The sequence below is a fragment of the Gallinula chloropus genome (genome assembly GCF_964237585.1).
Source record: "Gallinula chloropus genome assembly, chromosome: 1".
NCBI lineage: Eukaryota > Metazoa > Chordata > Aves > Gruiformes > Rallidae > Gallinula > Gallinula chloropus.
Window position 1 is genome coordinate 92,091,134 of NC_140085.1, and position 13,821 is coordinate 92,104,954.

Here is a 13,821-nt window from a genome sequence, read left to right on the forward strand (position 1 = left end):
GATCCAGGGGGCTTGCTAGCAAGATGCTTGCAAAGGGTTAAAGGGGGCTTGCTAGCAAGATGCTTGCAAAGGGGGGCTTGCGAACAGGATGAACTGCCATAGTGGTTATGTCAGAGGTGACCCTGCATAAGCAGTGTCTCCTTTGAACAACTCATTTCTAGTGTAGTTAGTCTCCAGTGATCAGTGTTCTTGAGATAATTTAAAGGGGACCCAGGACTGATAAGGAGGAAGCATCCCAAGGACGGTGGTGCCTGGGATAGATGAGAAGGAAACAGCCCAAGGATAACTGTGCCCATCTGGAACAATCCCAACTACACATGTGTCAGGGGGAGGAGGTGAAAAGTTCAACCCAATGAAGACTTCAAGCCTTCATCGCTGAGACCCCCGAGGACCACCACCAGGAGCCGGTGCGCGGGTGCGATTGGGAGGAGTTCATGGAAATGATGTTCTGGGACTAATTTTAATACGAAGCGGGACAGGTTGTGCATTTGTACAGGTGTGTTGTGAAATGCCATGAGGATGTCACATCCTACTGTATGTAGTTCAGGTGAATTTCCATGTTTGGTGTGCACGTCTGTGGTGGGGTGATCCCCTGTGCACCCGGCAATGAATAAACATACCTTCTCTGTAATGCTTCCTGAGTTGTGAAGTCAGTTTAAGTGCATCATTGCTCAGTCTGCAGAGGGTCAGGAACCCGCAGGAAGGTGTGATCAGGAGCTGGCAGTTGCTGTGTGGCACACGAGTGCACACCACCAGTCTGTCCCCACACTTGCCAGGCATTTCCCTCACATGTACATGTGCCGTTTTGCTCCATCCACCAGCACTTAACACAAGCGCCGGTGATAACTCACACGCTAAAGATTATGTCCCTCTTCCTCATCTGCTGCCAAGCCCAATGGTTAGTCTGTGGTTTAGCAAACGGCCTCTTTGGTATGCCACCCAAAGGACAGCAGCCACTTGCCTTTGCTTGTCTGGATCCCACTTGTTCCAAGTCTCCTTGGTGTTACCAGGACAAGAAGCAAGGAGGTGGTCTGTGACATCAGCAAGTCAGTGTGATGGCCGCCATCACAGTCACCATCAGAGCTGCCTCCTGAAGTTGTGCCCTATGAAAAGGAGGATCCCTGCAGCTGTCCCATAACTCACTGGTCTTGTAGACAACCTTTTTTTTTTTTTTTTTCAATGGAGAGGCTGAAACTACAGAGTTTTCCAGGCTTAGTACGAAACTGAGAGGCTGGAGAGTTTACTGCTGTGCAGGTAAAAGTCTGGGCTTAACCCTGGTCCCGGAACAGGCGACTGACCCTGTCTGCAGCTGCACTAACGGTGAAGCTACTGTTGTGCTTGGTCTTTCCTGTACTTAAATTCTTCAAAGGTCTTGGGAAAGTCAGGCTAAGTCTTTAGTTTTGCGATTAATTCTGGGGGTCTGATTAACGTTTCCAAATATCTAAAGTGTGGGACATGGGGAAATGGCCAGCCCCTTTTCAGTGGTCTGTGGGGACAGGACAAGGGGCAATGGCAGCAAGTTGGAGCACAGGAAGTTCCACACCAACATGAGGAAGAACTTTTCCACAGTGAGGGTGACAGAGCCCTGGGACAGGCTGCCCAGGGGGGTGTGGAGTCTCCTTCTCTGGAGCTATTCAAGACCCGTCTGGATGCCTCCCTGTGCAATATGAGCTAGGGAGCTGCTTTGGCAGGGGGGTTGGACCCATGATCTCTCCAGGTCCCTTCCAACCCCTATGATTCTGAATAGTTTAAAATCCACCCTTGTCAACTATCTAAGTATCTCGTAAGCTTGTGGGGGCCATTTCAGTTTGAGTGGGCTTTCTTCTTTGGTTGGTTTTGTTTTCAGGAGGACACATTATTTTACATCTGTATTTCTTAAATGTCAGTGAGGTTTCAGACAAGCTCAGGGCACCTGATGAAAACTGTTAATGCCGAAAATGTTAAATCTTCTCAGTCCTTCACCCTAAAAGTCCCGAGTGGCAGTTGCACCGTGAGGCAGCAGCCTGTCTGCGCCCACAACAACTTGTGAACTATTGACAACTTCCAGCACAGTGTGCAGAGGCTGACGGTTTTGCAGGGGGAAAAGGAAGCAGAACCGTAGGTGGTACACAGCATCTCCCCAATGGTCTTCATCAGTTCACAGCCGTCTGCAACTTTGGCAGGGCCACCAACCTCCAGGCCTGGATCTACACAAGGCTGCCCAGGGCCCCATCCAGCCTGGCCTTGAACACCTCCAGGCATCCACCAGCTCTCTGGGCAGCCTGTTCCAGCACCTCACCACTCTTTCTGGAAAGAACTCCCCCCTGATATCTAATCTAAACCTTCCCTCCTTTAGCTTCGATCCATTCCCCCTTGTCCTGCCATTGTCTGCCCTTTTAAAAACGGGTCATAAAACCGCACTGAACAAAGAGACAGTGGCCCTGGGAGTTGAGGGGTGTCTGAAGCTGCTCTTGTCTCTGAAAGGTACGCCGGCTCCCGTCTCTCCCCTTCGCAGAACTTCAGTTACCAAAAGAACCCCGAGCTGTGCTGCCTCCTGCCCTTCCTTCCCTTCCCTGTTGGGGCAGCTGGTGCTGCTCCAGCAGCGGGCTTGCTCTCGCTTGCTTTTAACCGCTGCGTTTTGCACTCCGGAGCCACCAGCACGCCCACAGGCATTCCGCGTGCAGGATCCCGGCGGACACCGGGACAGCAGGATGCAGAAGCGCAGCCCCGGGCCGTTACCCTGCAGCGCGCTTAGGGCGCGGTGAGGCAGGCCTCCCTCCCGCAGCAGCGCGGCCGCACGCTGGCGGCACGTCCCGCTCCCCGTCCCGGGCTGAGAGCCCTGGGCTGGGCGGAGGGATACGGCAGCACCCGCGCGTAGCCGCTACCTCGTACTGCGGTGCGTGGCGCGGGCTGGAGCTGTGATGTGTCTCGCCGCTCCCCTCACAGCGCGATGGCACGGAGGGTGGGGGGGGGTGTGGGGGTGTGGTGTCCGGCTGTCTTGGGGCGCGGTGGAGGGGGGACCACCCGTACCCCACTCCTCGTTAGTATAGTGGTGAGTATCCCCGCCTGTCACGCGGGAGACCGGGGTTCGATTCCCCGACGGGGAGGAGGTGATGCCTTTTAGCCCCGGGGGAGCTGCTCCCGCCTCCCCGCTCCGCCCCGGAGGGATGCGGTCGGGAACGGTTGCGGGGCGGCGGTGTTGCGTGTTCCCGCGGCCGGGGTGGGGGGTGTGGGGGGGGAGAAGCGTAGTAGCTACGCTTCTTTTGGGCAAGGAGGGCTGACTGTGTCTGTGTGCGGCCCTGCCAAGCCGCTAAACGCCGACCGGAGCGGGAGGGCGCGGAGTTTGGCTGCGGTGGTTGGCACCCGTGGTGCCCCGGCCAGAGCTCCCTGAAGCGACGAGCTCCCGAACCCCGCCTTCCCGGACGCTGTGCGGTGGCGGCGCCCGCGGGGGCAGCTCCGGGCAAGAGGTTTCACCCGCGGCGGGCGCCTAAAAGTACGTGAATCGGCCGGTTAGCTCAGTTGGTTAGAGCGTGGTGCTAATAACGCCAAGGTCGCGGGTTCGATCCCCGTACGGGCCAGTTGTCTTTTTCTCACCCCCCCCTTCCCCCCATCTCCCACAAGGTGAGGAAGGAGCCGCCTTTTGCCTAGTATTCCTTTTCTATTTTCCTTGTTTCTTTTGCTTTCGAGCTGAGAACGCGGCGCGGAAGGGGACGCGGTGACCCCTGAAAGGGAAGCTTGACGCCAGAGGGCAACGACCGCCAGCCGGCCCGGCGGGGGGGGGTCTCACCCTCAGCCCGGGGACCGGGGCCTGAAACCCGCCAGCGGTGGCGCCTGAGGAGGTGGCGGCGGGAAGCGAGCACCCGGCCACCTCGGTCCTCGTTAGTATAGTGGTGAGTATCCCCGCCTGTCACGCGGGAGACCGGGGTTCGATTCCCCGACGGGGAGGAGGCGCTTGTTTTTTTACCCAGGCCCCCGGCGTGGGCGGGGGGAATAGGACACACGCACCGTACCCCCACTTCGGGTACCCGCCCCACCCCCCGTCCCCGCTGCTCTCCCCCCCTGCCCAACCGCCGACCTTCCCCGCGTACGGAGCGGGTGCCCAGGGCAGGCCGCAGTCCTGCTCTGGTCACAGCAGAGAGGCGCAGCAGGGAAAGGCTGGTTGTTCTCCTCAGGAGGGACAGGCAGCCTTCTGATGGCAAGACTGGGACCCCCCAAGCAGAACTGGGCAGCTACTAATCCGTACTTAAATCGTGCTGCTGCTGCAGCACATTTTAGAACACCTGCCCCTTAAGCCAGTGTAGACAACCACACGCATATTTTGAAGTACCACCTTTTTTCCACAACTTCCAGACTCTATTTTAAGGTTTAAAATCATATTAAATATTCCCTTTATTCTTTTAGAAAAAAAAATATATATTTCTAAAGCATCCCAACATTTTCTGGGAGTAAGCAGTACTGTTTAGGCACAGATTAACGTTTTCATTCCACTGGGAAAAACACTTCACAGCAGCTGTACAATTCTGCAGTCACACAAATCAGTTGAGGAAGTTCTTAAGCGTGCAGGGTAGGTCCTGTGAGGGTATCGCCAGCCCTTCACCAGGCAGCATCAGCGAGGTGGTAACTTCAGGTGATCAGTGTTCACGAATGAGTTCACATATTTGCAAGTTACAACACGCCTACTGCATTGTTAAGGCACCAGGTAAGAGTATAGACACCTATACTACAATGCCGTGCAACAGCAGTTGGAATTAACTGGTTTGCAGGCGTTACTGTTCTTTCACAATGGCTCAGTGTAAGCAATCCACCTTGGTCAGGATCTGTGTCAGTGCACCCAGTCCTTGGGATTCCGCAGAACCTCCAGGATTTCTGCTTCTTTGGAGCTCTCTGGAGGGCTGTGCATGTACTCCCACCTGCAGAGAGAGGGGAAGCTGGCTCAGACTGCCCAGCTGGCTGCCACTTCTCCCACAACCATCTGTGTTTGGGCTTGAGTGGCCATTTCTGGGGACACAAAGCTACATACACAGTTGACAACCAGCGTCACAAGGAAGGTGAGATGCAGAAAGATCCCAGACAAGAAGAGTGAGGACATGAGCCCTAAAGGAAATTGCCAGCTTCAAATTTTATCCTTTGTTCCTGATGCCGTATTTTTAGCCACCCAGGGAAAATTTTTCCAGAAGCTGGACAGGAAGTGCTTATTGAACCTTGGTTTTAAAAGCAAAAGTTGATGAAAGCTGAGCTTTTAACTAAAAAGACAATTAAGAGGCATGACAGAGGGAGAAAAGTGTCAGCAATTACAAGGGATGTGTAGCACCTTTTCTTTTTCTCCCTCTCTCTTTCAGGAAGGGCCTATTCATGCTGTTAAGTGAGCTGTTTATGGTGATGAGAACAAGCAAAACCAGCAATAAAGTCAAAAGGTAAGATGGTGCTACACCAGCAGGTGAGGGACACATCTAGCACTGGCAGTGGGATGAAGCTGTATGGTAGCTTCACCTATAGGGTATAATCAGGACTGCCCCATGATGCAGGGGTAGCAGGCAAAGGTCAGTTATCCTAGTGGGGGGAAGTCACTAATCAGAGTCTTAGGAAATTCACATTAGGGTCTGTGCTACTCAGCATACCTAAATGCAACCTAAAAAAGGAGCATAAAGAGTAAATGACAGTTTGCTGATACTGCAAGCCAAATGAGGTCATCAGGTGTGAGGTGAGACCAAAGAGACGCTTTGGAGCTTCCTTACCATGAGGAAGGCTTGTCAGGACTGCCGATACGCTCACATGGTTTCAAGGAGCTACTAAACAAAAACCATGGAGCAAGCAGGAGAAATCTAGCAAGAGGTACTAAGCACAAAAAATACCACTTTTTTTGGGTCAGAAAGTAGGCTATGTTCTGGATACTTTTATCATTACTGGCAACTGGGCGAGTGTACGAGCCCAGAGAAGCATCTGCATGTATATGGACAGTTCTTGTACCAAGCATGAACCACTCCTTAAGAGAATGGACACCAGGACACAGCTTTGATGTAGTCCTAGAAAGTATTGTAATAAAAACAGTCCCTATCTGCATAGTTATGCCCTTACCTTGCAGTCAGTGGCAGAGACATAAGAATGCTTTCAATTCTTGATCCTGGTGTCAGGAGGCCAAACTTTGTACCCCTGTCATAAACCAAGTTGAACTCCACATACCTACAGGGAGTGAAAAGACGCAACAGAAAAACAGGTTTATATTATCAGCAGCTGCTTGTGCCTTCTTCAACTACCAGACACCAAACAAAACCAGCCTGCCTTTCTGCTGTGTTGAGTGTCAGAATGAACCCTGGTTAGGGGCCAACTGTTCTCTGTCATCTTCTGCAGAGGAATGCAAGTGTGACCTTGCCACACCACAAAGCATAGGGAGCAACAGATGAGAGCAGGCAAACTACTGAAGGAGAGTGTTCTGCACTGTGCTATACTAGCTTCCCCTAGGTCTCAACCCTGCTGGCAAGCTCAACACCCCAGTTTAGCTTGGTTATCATAGTATCTTTGAGGTTGGAAAAGACCTATAAGATCATCATTATGCTAGTATTCCCTTTTGTGGTGGTGGTGTCAGACATAAGAGGAGCCTTAAAGGAACTGGAAATGACCACAGGAAAAACTAGTGTGCAGTCCTCCATGCTGAAAGACACCTAAGCAGCAAGATCAGAACAAGATTTTCTGTTCTGCAGGGAGAGCTGAAAAGCAGTACAAGTCAGACAGCTCCAGGGTGCTGCCTCGGACTTGAATGCTTATGCTGTCTCTGTACTGCTCTCATGATTTCTCTGCAGAAGAGGCAGAAATAAAAGACTCTCCAGTTCTGCACAAAGCACGTGTATTCTCATTTCTCCATATGCCTGCACAATCTCAGGACATTTGTACAGGAGTACAACTGTAGCTACCAACCTCCTTAAGCTTTGGCAGCATTAATTTGTTTGTGTTCACATGCATCCTCAAAAGTCTCTTAAGTTACAGTGCCTTTGGAGCAAGCCAGAAAAAGAAACCCCTCTGTGTCTTTGCTTACCAAGAGTTCACTGCATTCTCGTTGCAGTGCCATGGTCAGATAGAACAAATATGTACATAAGAAGCTGAAAGTACTCTTGGGTACAGTTACTCCATTACTTTCTGGGGTTTAGCATCACTTCTGACCAGGAAGCAATGACTCCCTCATCCTTATGCTCCTTATTGTCACGGGGCGGTCCTATATCCCGTGTCCCTGGACTGCAGAACAGGGAGGGAGTCACGACACCACACGCCCCTTTGCCTGTTACAAAGCAGCAGCTTCTCCTGGTTTTTGAAAGAGCAGGAGAGAAAGAAACTCTGATATTTTATATGGCATTCTCTGGCAAGCTTTGCAGCACTCACACAAACAGCCCACACCACAACAGGACGGGAACCCTGCAGCCACGAAGAACCAGCCTGTTTTCTTCTCAGGAGTATAATCCACCTCCCAGGTATTCCTTTGCTCCGTCAGCACTCACCGTCCTCTCCGCAGCTGCTGCCACAGCTTCTCCTCCGGCGTGAAGGAGTCACGGCAGTGCCTCTTCACAATGGGGATGTAACTGGGCACAACAGCCTTGGTACAGCTCTTCACGAACTGGAACACTTCCTCCTTGGAGGGAGAGTCCACATCGTCAAAGAATATGCCGCCGATCCCTCTGCGCTCGTCGCGGTGCTTGATGTAGAAGTAGTCATCGCACCTAGGAGGGGCAGCAAACAGCAGTGACAACGGCTCGTGGTTTTACCCCGGCTGAGAGCCGAGATCCACGCAGCTGACTGCTCCTTAAAGGAAAAGAGCAGGGGAAGAGGGAAGGAGGGGGGGGGCAGGGGGTGAGAGGCAAGGGAAGGGAAAAGGAAGGGGCAAATAACCTCAAAACCAAGAAACTAAAAGGCCCGTGGGTTGGGATAAGGATAGTTTACTAAGATAACAGAAAGATAAAATGTAACAATGCTAACAGGACTTTAGAGCAAAAAATGTATGAAGCTGTTGATACACAATGCAGTTTCTCACCAAACCCACAACTCAGGCCGTGCCACCCAGAGCCGTCCCGGAACCCGACCGTCCCCCAAAAACCGCACGTCCCCGAGCCGCCCCCAATATCCTGGGCAGGACGTAATTGGCGTGGAATACTCTCTTTGGTCAGTTAGGTCACCTGTCCTGGCTTCGCCCCTCCTTTCTCATGAGTAGAGAAGTATGAATTGCTGAGAAAGTCCTTGACTGTCTGACAGCAACTAGAAACATCAGGGTGTTATCAGCACTGCTTTCATTTTAACTCCCAAACACAGCATTCCATCCGCTGCTACAAATGAAGTTAACTCCATCCTGACCAAAACCAGGAGAGAAACAAACACAGAACTCCAACCAGCGATGTGGCACAGGACAGCACCTGTGATGAAAACTGAGCTCCTGCAGCACCGGCTGCTGCGCTGCCCCACCAACTGCTGAGAGCCAGGAGGGTACAGCACCATCTGGAAGGCAGCCTGCTGTTCACCCACAGGGAAAACCGATGAAACAGTCTCTGCAAAGCTGCGTTACCACCACACAAGTCACTGAACATGCACCGCCCAGGCACCGTGGGAGATGCTTCCAAGGTGGAGCAATCCAATACACATCCTCTACTTGAAAGGAAGAGAGACATCTGATTTCAAAACTTCACCCTAAAAACTCATTCTAGATTTCATTCCCAGAATTACATGTAGAGCCCAAATTACGTGTAGGGCTTTCAGATGAACTCACGCTTGGAAGATAATGTATTCTTTTTGCTGTTCTAGAGAATGGCAAAAATCTATAAATCCAAGACTACAGAAGAAAGCCACTGCTGCTTAAGGAGAAATGAAAAATGAGCCAGCCTTTCTCAGAAAAAGGAGTTTTAATAGTTAAACTTGGAAGAGTCATTCTAGCAGTGGCTTTTTGTGGCTCATGTTCAAGTTTATGAAGGCGTAAGGGCAGAGGCAATTAATCTCTTTTGTATTTACCGGGAGGACATAGGTGCACAATTACTATGTTAGCTGATTCATCATATCCACACCCTATCTTGCTTCTAGCTGCTTGCTTGGGCAGCCATGCTCTGCAAGTGTTCACATGGGGGAAGACATGGAAGGGAGACAGAAACCATTAACAGCAAGGAAACCCTGCCATTCTTTTGGACTAGTTTTCCATGGATGTCTCCTTCCACAACTGCTGTTCCCAAGCAACATAAGTGGCATGGCCAGAGTGGGAGAGGCACTGAGATATAACAGATAACCTTTGTTGGGTTGGAGTTTGGTTTTTTTTCATTGTGATGAACAGGTTTTTTTGTTTTGAGGTTTCTTGAGGTTTGTTTCTTGGTTTTGTTTTTTTTTTAAAGCAGCAGGAAGAGTTAGGGGAAAAGGGTGAGTCAGAAATGCAAAAGTGAAGAAGCCTGACAAAGCCCCTATAGCTAGATTAGGAAGACGGTGTGCTAAGTGTAATGAGCTTTTACATTTGAGAAAGATGGTAAAAGGGGCAATGCTAATTAGAAGCTCAGAAGAGATTCCTGCTGCTCTGGTGGTGAGAACCACATGCCCCTACATAGCTGCTGCTTACAGCAAACACTTGTTCTGGGACTGAGAAAACTGCCTTGGTCCATACAATAGGCAGTCCCCTCCCAAGCTGCCCTCAGAGTAAGAGCAGGCACCCTCCTCTCCCACCCCCTGCAGCTGGCAATACCAGCCTACTTAACCACTGCAAAAAGCCTGACCATAATGGCAGGCACTCAGAACTGCCACTCAGAAATTCCTTAGAGAACAAGACTGTCCTCTTAGGGTGGTGTAAGATGTGTTTCTGGACTGAGTGGTTCACACCCAAGCTCCAACACCCACCTTATCTCCTGTCCTCAGACAAGTCCTGGTAGTTAACAAAAGGGTAACCCCTCCTTCCTAGATACCTCAGCCTGCAGCTGATACAATTATCAGACACAGAGCAGCAAGCTCCCACAGAACAGTGCAGGATGCCATCACTTCTATCTCTCAACACAAGAAGCACATTCAAAGTTTGCATCTTTACAGAATATGCTGTATAATGCTCGGTGAATATAAAAACAAAGGGCAGCTCTATCAAAATTAGGAAACTTCTATAGTAAGGACATGGAAGCTCCTTTACCTACTTGGCAGAAAAAACACAAGGTAACAAAGGTCAAACTGAAGGCAGAAAAACTGGTGGCATTTGCAGAGCTGCAGCGTTGGCTTAAGAGCTCACACTGAAGTCATGCACATTTACCATGAGTTCATGGTAAGGAGAATTAGTGCAAGTCCACAGGGCAAAGGCCTTGTCCTAGTTTAATACCAAAGGCTAAAAGGAAATTTTGAATTGACTAGTGAGGTCTGTGGCTTACAAAAATCTTGGGTTTTATTCAGGCTGTGGATTTATGGTCTGAGTTGTCAGCCCTCTGATTTGAAAAGATCTGTGCCTCTCTGCTGGCTTTCATTAGGGTCTGCTGATACTCAGAAGGCAGGGCAGAGCCTGCTGTTCTGGAATGGACTTAAATGGCGATACCCAGTGCCACCTTCTGCTCCAGCAAAGGGAACACAAGCACATCTCTCCCCACATACCATTTCTTGTACTTGGGATACAGCTTCAGATCATGCTTGTCACAGGCTTCTTTCAAGGTCTTGTGGAAATGAACGGCATCCTCTTCGTTCAGGTAAGTTGGGGTGAGGTCTGACCCACCGCCAAACCACCACTGTTTTGTTCCTACAGAAGAGAGGCAAGCGGCGACATTTTTCTTTTAAACTTCCAAAAATAAACACTTTGCTGTTGGTTCACCAAGAACTAACAACTACTTTTGCAATAGAAAACCCAATCATTATTCAGTGGTGTCCCTAAACCTCAATCGTGAAAGATTCCGTGTTTGAGGCAGCGAGATGACCAGTGACTTCAGGAAAACATGAAACAGGTTCTCAAGCAGTGAAAACCATTTGTTCGATGCTTTGGACCAGTTCATAACCTCCTACATTCTAACTTCAACCTGAAACCCGTGGAGTGATCTGCAGAAGGCACACTGCAAGCCCCTTTACCCGATGCAAGCGTCACACTCCTGGCACAGCTGGGAACAAACCTGGACCGGTTCCTAACCTCTTGCCCTAGCCATGCGTTCACGCTTGCTTCATGTGGAGTCACACATTTCACATGTACTTTACTGGCTTAACATTCTTACCATCTGCTTCTTCGATTTCGAAGTATCTGTAGTTGAAGTGCATGGTTGGGACATGAGGGTTCTTGGGATGGATAACTGAACTGACGCCCATGGCGCAAAAAGGCAGCTTCCCTGGATAAACAGATGCACAGGAGAAAAAAAAAACACCTTCAGCTTTCCAAATAACTTATTATCACTTAAGGAATATCACTGTTTTTCCTTAGGTTCCAAAGCTACTGTTCCACCACAAGGAAGTTTCCCACATTTGGTCACTGTAATTATTAATCAGCGTGCAATTTACTTCCCATCCACACACTTCTCTGTGCGCCTAAATGCTGTTTTTGGTGTTTGCCCTAAACTGTGACAGTATGTTGGAGCACCTGTCAGCTGAAGATGGTGTAAAACCTGCTGCTAAGGCTCTCCACCACAACCAGTCCTCAGCACTACCCTTTGCTGCATGAACGTGGGTTCAGTCCTCTTCAGCCTTCAGGTCTTTCTCAGTTCTCTCTGCCCACCTCTTCGGTACCTAACTCCGATTTCACAGCATCATTACTGAGAACCAACCTGTCTCTGCAGCTCACTGCTCAACGCAGCGAGATCAGAGGAGCGGCACTTCTGACACCTAGGGTTTTTTTAGGGGTCTGGAAGTCCACCTACCAGGCTTATTGGTCAGAAACCACCGTGCTAGGAAGGGAACCTTCCCCTGAGCGCTGCTCAGCGGCTTCCCCGCGTTCCGACTGCTGCCGAAGCACCCGCACGGGAACACTCGAGGCAAGGCGAGCCGGTCCCCCAGCCCAGCTCCCCGCCGCACACCTTACCGTCTTTGGCCTTGAGCGACTTCCCTCTGCTCCTCATCTGCCGCGCCGCCTCCTCGGACAGGACCCCGGACACCACGGACACGTTCACGCCCGCCTTCTCGAAGACCTGGCCGTCCTGCAGCACGCAGCTGATGCCGCCTCCCCCTGCCAAATGCCAGCGTTACCCCGCGCCGGGCTGACCGAGCCCGGGGTGACCCCCGCGGCTCCCCCCCCCCCCCCCCCGTACCTTCCTTCCTCTCCCAGGTGTCGATGGAGAAGGTGGCGCCGGGGTCCACGGCGGCCAGGGCGCGGCACACCTCCCCTTGCGTCTCCATGATGAGCAGCTCCATGCGGCTCCGCAGCTCCCGCCGCTGCCGCCGCAGCTCCCGCAGCCCGCTCACCGGCGGCGCCATGAACCGCTTCCGCAGCTCTTCCTCCTCCTTCTCATCCTCTTCGGACGCCGCCATCGCGGCCCGCTGCCGCTGCCACAACCCCAGCCCCAGCCCGCCCAGCGCCCCCGCCCCCCACAGCGCGGCCCGCCGCCGCCACCGGCCCGCCGCCGCCACCGCTCCCGGCGGCGCGGAGCCCAGCGCCCGCCGCCCCACCGCGGTGGCGAGGGCGGGCGAGCCGCGGGCGGTGCTGGCCACACGGGCAGCCCCGCGAAGCAGCTGCACGGCTGCCGCCATGACGGACACCGGAGCCGCACTGTCGGCGGGGCGGAGCGGGGCCGGGCCGGGCGGAGCGGGGGCCGGGCCGAGCCGGGGCGGAGCGGGGGCCGGGCCGGGCGGAGCGGGGCCGGGCTGGGCAGCTCGGCGCGTTGTATAAATACGCGTTTGGGTACGTATGGGAGGGTCTGCTCCAGGACGGTATTCTGACGTGGTGTAAGGGGCTCCGCAGCCGCTCTTCACTCCGCCCGGCTGTGTCGGTGGTGCGGCTGGGAGAGGCAGCGGCGGGGGGAGCCCGCCCGGTGCGGGTTTGGGAGAGGGGGCTGCAGTGTTTGCCCCCATAGAGCGTTTCTGCGTCCTAGTACCGCATAACCCGGTTTCGTCAGTGCAGCCGCTGCGGACTGCGCTCGTGTGAGTACAGGCTCGTACGCAGGGCCGGGCAGGGCTGGAGTAGCAATAAAGGTGTCATTTCCTTGAGCTGTCCCGTGAACCAGACGGAATCGCTCACCTCTGTGTGGCATCGCTGGCTTTGCGCTCACAGTAATGATTTCTTAGAATCCCATCAGTTTGTGGGCTCACCGCCTCAGTATTCCTCAGGGGCTTGAGAGGGTGTGTGCTGCTGCCGCCCTTGTTCTTCCTCGAGTTGAGGCACTGTTGGTTTGGGGTTTTTTCTCCAACAGGAATTCAGAGTGGTAAGGGGAAGGGTTATGTAGAGACAGGTGTTGAAAGGTACTGTATGGCACCAGTTTACAGTTCAGAGTTTGATTTTTCTTGGTGCTGATACGTTGGCACTGTGTTGAAATGGTTTTGTATTTTCTCGTCTGCCTTGTCATCAGCTGCATCAACAGTGGGACAGGGCAACAAGCCATCTAGCTCAAGGGACTTCAGCAACCAAATGAAAGGCCAGTTTTCCTCGAGCAAGCACCTAAGTGACAGTGCAGCCATTGGTGATGTGCTGAAGTGAGCGCTAGGAGTTTCCTTTCAAATCAAACAGGTGATTTTATTAATGTTACATTTTAAAATAAGGACATTATTTTCTAGCAAGTAGTGACATTTATTAAACCTGACATTTATTGAGGACTCAAGAGGGTTCAGCTGAGGAAAAATAACATCTACCTCAAAAGCCCAGCCAGGTTTCTAATTTGGTATGAGACTGTTCTTGGAAACAGTGAGCTTCTGGTATCTCAGGACTGGTTTCCACCTGTAGTACCCACGAGGACA

The 13,821-nt window shown here is 52.1% G+C and overlaps 1 protein-coding gene across 1 annotated transcript; it reads right to left on the reverse strand.

Moving 5' to 3' along the window:
* Positions 1-4,341: 4,341 nt before the first annotated feature.
* On the reverse strand, positions 4,342-12,621 carry CPOX (coproporphyrinogen oxidase; the record flags this gene model as incomplete). The annotated part of the gene is made up of 7 exons (XM_084280311.1): positions 4,342-4,889; positions 6,055-6,159; positions 7,467-7,685; positions 10,555-10,696; positions 11,160-11,270; positions 11,957-12,100; positions 12,183-12,621. The coding sequence occupies 7 exons, from the start codon at positions 12,619-12,621 to the stop codon at positions 4,802-4,804; spliced, it is 1,248 nt and encodes a 415-aa protein (XP_084136437.1). The 3' UTR covers positions 4,342-4,801.
* Positions 12,622-13,821: the final 1,200 nt, after the last annotated feature.